Below are 8104 nucleotides of genomic sequence, written 5' to 3' on the forward strand. Positions count from 1 at the left end.
CTGGGCGCACAGGGTCCGGGGAAGGGTCCAACCACTTCGGGTCTTTTGTACGCAGCCTTTTCCTACATTTCTGCAAGAGGCTGTTTCCAGGACTCGAACCCGTGACCGTCACAAGGCAACAGCTTTACCGCTGCGCCAAGGCTCCCCTTATATATAGGTTTGCATAACTCAAAACAATTTGCTGTGTTCATTGGTTAATTGTCTATATATTCTGTTTTACTTTCATAGGCTTGGAGACCAAGGAAGCTCGGATAAATGCTATGCGTTCAGCTATATCTGAGACATTTCCTGAGCCTAATCGGCGCTTGTTACAGAGGTTAGACTCACGTTCTCCTCATAGCTTCTATTCTGCCAGTTTATGGTAAATGCAATGAATGATTTATTATTTATTATGTGTGAAATCATGCTTGCTGCCGATCAACGTGAGCATGTTCTCATTAACTTGCATATGATACTTGCACATTAAATAAGAACTACTAATGTGGACTATTTTAATTGCCCTCTAACTGTACAGTTTTTATTTCTTCTAATGTTAGATCACCATTTTAGTTTGGACTAACAATATCTCAATGGTTTTTACCAGTGTGTTGTTTGACATTTGATTACTTAAACTAACACTTCCCATGACAAAAGAAAACTTTCCTTATGGAGATTCTTGTTTGCAGAATCTTGAAAATGATGTATATTGTTGCTTCTCATACCATGGAGAATCGGATGACCGCATCAGCAGTTGCTGCCTGTATGGCCCCTCTCTTGTTGCGTCCGCTTTTGGCTGGGGAGTGTGAGATGGATGACGTATTTGATATGGATGGTGATGATTCTGCCCAGCTTCTTGCTGCTGCAAATGCTGCAAACAGCGGTCAGGGCATTGTTGCAACTCTCTTGGAGGAATACGAGATTATATTTGATGTAAGATTCTCTGATACTTCAATTTTTTTGTCCAAATCTTTAGGTGGCTTCATTTCCTTCATGATAGTTGTTCTACCCTCTAGGCATTATTTCTTTTTTGCATATAATCTGTTGATTATATTGAAAAGTTACTGCCCATATGAGTTATTTCTACATGCATTGTGGCCATGACTATATGTGAGGCAGCCGCTGGAACACTTTGCCTCTTTCTGTCTCTTGGACGTTCTGTTTCATTTACAATTATACACATAGAAATAACTCGTATGTTCAGCCAATTGGATGCTCATATTTAATTTCTTTGCAGGATGACCGTCTTGTCAGATCTTCCCCATCACCTGGGTCTCAGATTGAAGACAGTGGCAGTGAAGTATCAACTGATGATGTAAATATGGACACAAAAGATAATGGATTTCATGATGCAGAAAATGATGTAGATCAAGAAATGGACGATGACAATGGTGCAGAGCGTATACTTAGTGGAAAATTGAGTGAGAGCAGTGGGTATGCTGGGAGCGACCTATATGATTACAAGGTTTTGTTATGCTCCCTGCTTTATAAGCGTATAATTTGTGCTTATTTCTAGGGTTATACTGTGATTATTGCTAGACACGCATGCACATATATATGCATGCCTGATTTGATTTTAGGATCAGTGTCGTAACTGCAATGATGCCGTTGCTTTGATTCTTATTATACTGCTTCTGATTGAACACCAGGTTCATGCTGATGATTCAGATGCTGATTGCTCTGTTGATGATAAAGGACTGGAAGAAGAGACAGATTTAAGCAAAGTTCCAAAAATTCATTCATCTGAAAATGTTTCAAAAAATATGGAAATGCCTCTGAGTGAAAAGAATCCTTCCAACCCAACATCCGGTCATGAAACTCCATTGTCTATGGGAGAGATCCTTTCTTCTTTGGATCCTGGAATTACTTTACCTAGTAACAGTTCGGAATATTCTGCAGACAGACACTCGAACAAAACTAATGGATCTCACTCACATGTGAAGCGCAGTAACTTTTGGGGGCGTAATAGTGTAAGCAATAAATCTATTTATATTTTCTTCCCTTTGTGGGGCAGCTGAGTAGGAATAATGCATTGTTGTGCCAACTTCTCTGGCGTGTTGAATTATGGTTCCCTTCATATCATCATTCAGCATTCTGATTTTTATGCAGGCAAGAAAGAGTCAGCATTCAGAATCAGTCGACTCATCTGGTGAAGAGGAGTATGCTCTTTTCCACTAAACAGCAGTCTTATGTTTTTACAGAGCGAACTAGATTTTTATTTGAGAGCGAACTAGATTTTTAGTGGTATTCCTTCTCGAGCTTCTATTTCTTCCGTTAAGGGAGATTCCGTCATCAGTCCTATGTTGCCTATGCTTGCGCCCCAAAACGGTTGCTGACTTTGTACAACTCCGTAGGGTGGGGAGGATCGCCCTCCCAATTTGAAGTTTTTTCCATTTTGATTTTTCCTGTGTGCTTTTTAGGCGGCTATCTATATTAGCCAGAAAGCACTTACATTTACCGGGGCAGGAGTTGCCATGCTTGCTAAAGGAAATTGTCATCATTGCGACAACTATAATTACCATGATTTGCCATGGTTAAAAATCTGACAATCTGACATCAGATTTTAATATTACCGAAAGAAAATCTGGGCCAACCTGTTTAAATTTAACTTTTTGTGAAAAGGTTATGAAAGCAGTGGATGTAAATAGTGATGGAAATAGTTTTGAAATGGAAATGTAGATGAAAGCAGTGGATATAAATAGTGATGAAAATAGTTTTGAAATGTAAATGTAGATGAAGTTGCCTGTATTTTCAATTAAGTTTCAAATGTGGCCCCAACCCCTAAAACTTTAGCTATATGCATATCTGTAGTTTCTGCCTTAGTTAATAATGTTGTTGCATTGAATATTTGTTGTTTGACAACGAATGTTACAAATTAGAAAGTGTATAGTTTTAACACTTCTGTTAGCTTCCCGACTATTTTGCTGCTGATGCATGTGCAATTTATCAAGGTCAATTTTTCTATGAAAACAAACCTTTCAGGCTTGCGATTCAAAGGCTTGAAATTGCGAAGAATGATTTGCAGAACAGAATTGCCAAAGAGGTAGGGGAAAACTTCACACTAACTGGTTCACTTTTATTTATCGTCTTCCAGTAATGTAATGGAAAGTGTCTCTCAGGCTCGGGGTAATGCAGTTTTACAGGCGAGTTTAGAAAGAAGAAAGCAAGCACTACGTGAACGCCGTTTGGTCCTGGAACAGGATGTATGCTGCATTCCCTTGCCTTGTTAATTTTGCTCGGTAACCGCATCATATATTCTATGTTAGGGAAAGAGCCATCTCTGTTGTCAATTGCTGGGTTTCAGTTTATCTTAAACTTCATTGGTTGCTACTTTGTTCCATATGACAATTGAGTCGTTTACCTGCACGAAGAATGCTAAATGAAAGAATATTTTAAACCTAATGTCCCATTCGTTCGCTTTAGAACTTTTTTTCTTTCTTTCAGTTTTTTTGGTGGAAGTTTGTGTGCTTTCTACATAGTTAGTCATCATCAATGTTTAGATTCCGTGAAGATAGCACGATGACATTTTACTTGGCTCTGACTTTAGATACACTGGCCCTAGCCAAGATTTGCGGTAATTGACTAACCAGGTGTCTCTTGCATTTGGGACTTCTCTCTACAGACAAATTGTCAGTTACTCGGAGGCTAGACAAGCTTGGTAAATTTATTGATGGAAGGATTTAGCCAGAAGCACTTCTAAAATCGAGGAACCAAAATAATATAGTGCCTGTAGCCCCACACAAATTTCAGGGTAACTGTGTAGAATAAACAGTCCAAACGTTTAGGGGCCAAAATGTTACTTTCTGCTTTCTGTTTTTTATGCAGTTATTGTTGAACATGTTCCATACACAAGATGGTCGTTGAATTTTCTGATGATAGATTTCACAACTGTTTATATCTACAGGTGTCCAGATTGCAAGAGCAGCTACAAGCTGAGAGAGATCTTAGATCTGCACTGGAGGTTGGGTTGAGCATGTCTTCTGGACAGTTTTCAAGTCCACGTGCTATGGACTCAAAGGTACCTTCAACCATTGCTCTACTTGTTGGACTCATTGCATGGAGTCTCATTTTCCTCCTTATTTTTCTCAAGACAAGGGCTGAGCTTGAGGAGATTGCTCTCGCTGAAGCTGACGTTGTGAGGTTAAAACAGAAGGTGGCTGAACTTCACCTCCTACTCAATCAACAACGCCAACAACAATATGGCCCATCTCTTGATGCAAATGATCGTTATCACTGTAATCCTGGCCATTTTTCACAGCAGTAAGCATATCGGTTGTATTGTATTCTTTCTTTCTTCCTTTCTTTTTTGTCACCATTGATGTTGCTGGATGTGGTTATGACACCTTTTTGATTTTTTGTGATTTGAAGCCCACTGGGTGTTTGTTAATTGTTCTATTTCATCAAAGTGAAATCTTATTCAGTTATGCTGAATTATGCTGCAGTTGTTTAACATGGTTTCTTCATAGACTTTAATAATAATTGATCGAGGGCATTATATCAATATTTCTAGACATAAATTGGATATATTGTGCTCTGCTAATTTACTTATCATATTATGACACTATTTTATTCGTACCAGAAACTTTGTTCAACCAGGATTTGACATGAACCTTGCCTTTTGCAATCAAGAGAAGCACAGAAATGAGGTTTGATTAGAATCCCCCCACCCATACACTACGGTCTCATTGATAATACCGAAACCCATTTAATGTTCAATTCCAGTTTCAACAACCTACATTTCCACATGCATGACTGAAAGCAGTGTCAGTGTGCTCTATAGATAAAGTATTAGTTTTGGAAATGAACAGTACTGCTTGTCATGTCTGGTTATTTAGGGGATCAGCTGGTAAGAAAAAGGAAATCTGCAAACATGGGCTTGCTTTTGCAGCATAGAATTTTTGAGGTTCATCAGTTTTGATGGCATTCTCTAAGATCTGTATAATGGTTCTAGATTCCATCACTAGGAATACCAGTAAATTGTGCACTATCTAGAATTTTCTCGAGGACCAGTTGAACTTCTTGCATGCCAGTACTATTTTAGTCTTAACTCCCACAAGTCTGCAGTATGCTGGCAGAAGTGGGCCAACTGTTGGTCTGGATCAAGGTTACAGAAACTGGTGGCACATTGAAGTATTGGGCAATCCCCTTCCTATATACTCTTTAGGCCTCGTTTGATACAATGGGATTGGGGAGGTTTGTGGAGGGGGGGATTTCAGGGGATTGGGTGAATCCCTTCCTTTCACCCAATCCCCTCAAAACCCCTTGAATCCCCAAAACTCCCCCATCTACAATCCTCTTTGTTCAAAATGTCTGTTTGGTTGGCAGGGTTTGTCATATTGACATAACATGGTGTTGAACATTTAAAAATCCAATCTTTATAATGTAGCTAACATGGTGTTGACATAGCAGTTGGCACATAAAGCAAAATATGAGAGTGCCGTTCTAATGCACCAAACTGAACTTGTACAAACCGCCACATCCGCAGTAGGCAAAACTGGAACCCAATAGAGCATACAATTAATTAATTAGCCAATAATTGGTGTGTTCTCACATATGCAGAAGCTTAGAGCACACGGGTGTGTTCTTGTACAAACTGCTCTTGATTCCCCCATAGCAGCAGCATGCTCTAAATCTTGACAGGTAGCACAAAGAAGAAGGGGATGCAGCAAATTGTTACTTTGGAGAGGACGGAGAGGGTGATCTACTTGGGCACCTCGATGAACAGCTTGCCGTGGGCACCTCGGTGAACAACATCTTCTGTTTCCTCTTCCACCTCTGCAACCTCCGCCACAGCTTCCACTTTGTAGCCTGCTCGAACAAAGTGGAGAGGTCAGAGAGAGAGAGAGAGAGAGATGGTGGCTCATGCTAGGGTGGGCGGGGAGCACCGCCGGAGCGGGGAGTGCGTGATAGGAAGAGTGGCCGAGAGGTCCCGTACCCGGCTGGAGTGGTAGAGGTCCCGTGTGGAAGGTCGGCGTCGAGCTCCGCACTGTCTGGACCGGCGTCTACTAGAGCTGAACCGGCTCACGCCGCCCGCCTGTGGCCGCCTCTTCGCCGCCGGCCGCCGTCGCGTCCTCGGGAGTGGCCGCCGATTGGGGAGGGAAGACCAGGGTTCGCAGCTGTCGATTGGGTCGGCGGCGCCCGCGTGTCTTCAGTTCCTCGAGGGTCTCCTCGTGCCGTCTAAACCGCGTGGTTTGGGCAGAATCGAAGGGGATTGGGTGGACTGGGCCACGGCAACCCTGTGTACCAAATGGACCAAAGAGGATTCTAGGGGATTGCGGGCCGCGTGTGGAAAATCCTCTCAGAACCCCTCCAAACCTCTCGTGCCAAACGAGGCCTTAGTGTTAGAAACTCTAGAAATATTTGAAGGCATTCAGAGAATGTAGAGGGTGCTACATCTTAGGTCTGGTCGGTAGTGAGGCAGTTTCAATAGTTTACTTTCAGTGTGTTTATGCTTTAGCTGACTCCTATACTGTTCTCTCTGTTTTCTAATGTTAGTTATTCCTGTTTTACATGATGACATTTTGAGCATCGACGTCGAAATTCATGACTGAAGGAAAATGAATATATTTTGTGCTAACCTGATGTAGAGCTGACACTACATGTACTCATACTGTATTATTTTTGGCAGGAGAGCAGCTCGGTGGATGCATCTCAATGGAGGAACATCAAACAGCATGTGCTACCTTATGGTTCTTCAAGGCCACTAACCCGCAAGCTTTCCCTAGACGCATCTTCAAGTGATTCAAGAGGCATGGAGGCATCAACAAGCATGTCATCAGAGAGCACTTCTGTGGTAATCAATGTTCCCAAGTTAGCCGAGGTTAGGGAAATCACAACGCTTGATTATTGTTAAATATACCAACTGAAGTAAGATGATTCATATCTGTTGTTATGACAGGGTGTTGGATATGGGAGGCAGCCAATGGTGGCATCTTCCACTTTGGTAGAACTAACAACTAGGCTAGATTTCTTTAAAGAACGGAGGTCGCAGCTGATGGAACAACTCCATAGTCTTGATTTAGGGCATGGATCTGCTTCTCAGGGTTTTCAGTACAAGCCGCCTTCTCCTTGGAACAGTCCAAGGTAGGATATGCTCATTGTATATCCTGGGTAGAGAGATTCTTCCTCCGTCTTCATCATTTGGTGGTAGTGTAAATTCATTTTCCTTCTAATACGGGCTCAACGTTTTGTTGTTACATTAGGTAGCTATTTGAGCCTTGAGTGTGCTGTTGTAGCCTCATTTATGCAATGTGTCAAGGGGTGTATTTGAAACAAGTTTTTCAGAGATGTGGTATATACGTATATGTTTTTGTTTGGTGTGGCTGCTCATAGGGAATGGAATTGTTTTCTCCTTATAATTTCTATGACCATGTTACTCATACCTATATTACAGAGGGGGGCCTAGAGGTTAAAATCAGAAGCGCGCTTGCATGCAATTTTCAGTACCCGTAGTCTTATTTATGTTGCTTGTATCTCTGTATGTACTACTGCTGTTGGCATCCAACTGTTCTTGAATTGGCTTATTCAAGAATTTGATAAAAGAATGGAATCCTAGAGTTCCCATTTGAGATATTTTGGGCCCTTGGGCGCTGCTGTAGCTAGTATATCACAAGACTAAAAAAACTATTTGTCGGAATAATGTAATAGAATAGTAAAAGACAAAAAAAAGAAGGGGAACCTAATCTCGCCCACTTTTGTATCATAAAGACAAGATGTATTTTCAAACTTCTCTAAAATGTAAAAGTGCCTTTGTAATATTATAGATTTATCTAGCTGCTACTCTTTTGATTTTGTTTGGAATTCCTAGCTTCTTTAATCCTTTCTTGGTCCTTCGGTGGTGTTGCTATTGTTGTATGGGCAGAGTTTTTTGAAGTTGCTAGACAATTATATGAACTAGCCGGTGATAGGGCATGTGTAGGAAGATGTGCAAGATCCCTGAAGTTCAAAATCAACTACCGTCCGGTTATATGGGATCCTTTGTTAGTGTCAAGGTGAACAAGGTGAACCTTGATGTTAATAAAATATTGAAAGATTTGTTTCGATCACCAAAGGCGGGGACATTGGTATGTTAGGTCATTGGTATGAGGAGTGTGGAACTAGAGAACACGGCGATTATAAATTTGAGTAG

At 41.2% G+C, this 8104-nt stretch overlaps 1 protein-coding gene across 3 annotated transcripts in view; it reads left to right on the plus strand.

Moving 5' to 3' along the window:
* The window catches only part of LOC119285927 (rho GTPase-activating protein 7-like), a 38343-nt gene extending 31005 nt beyond the window's left edge, over positions 1 to 7338 (plus strand). For 2 of the 3 annotated variants that reach the window (XM_037565263.1, XM_037565262.1), the window contains 12 exons: positions 229 to 316; positions 666 to 909; positions 1214 to 1441; positions 1626 to 1946; positions 2086 to 2135; positions 2959 to 3019; positions 3096 to 3179; positions 3881 to 3994; positions 4067 to 4236; positions 4556 to 4622; positions 6605 to 6796; positions 6875 to 7338. In XM_037565263.1, the coding sequence (XP_037421160.1) occupies positions 229 to 316; positions 666 to 909; positions 1214 to 1441; positions 1626 to 1946; positions 2086 to 2135; positions 2959 to 3019; positions 3096 to 3179; positions 3881 to 3994; positions 4067 to 4236; positions 4556 to 4622; positions 6605 to 6796; positions 6875 to 7063 (1808 nt within the window). In that variant the 3' untranslated portion in view covers positions 7064 to 7338. The remainder of the gene's footprint in view (positions 1 to 228; positions 317 to 665; positions 910 to 1213; positions 1442 to 1625; positions 1947 to 2085; positions 2136 to 2958; positions 3020 to 3095; positions 3180 to 3880; positions 3995 to 4066; positions 4237 to 4555; positions 4623 to 6604; positions 6797 to 6874) is intronic. The other variant, XR_005140023.1, reaches the window with a different exon arrangement.
* Positions 7339 to 8104: the final 766 nt, after the last annotated feature.

This window comes from Triticum dicoccoides, chromosome 4A, assembly GCF_002162155.2.
Source record: "Triticum dicoccoides isolate Atlit2015 ecotype Zavitan chromosome 4A, WEW_v2.0, whole genome shotgun sequence".
NCBI lineage: Eukaryota > Viridiplantae > Streptophyta > Magnoliopsida > Poales > Poaceae > Triticum > Triticum dicoccoides.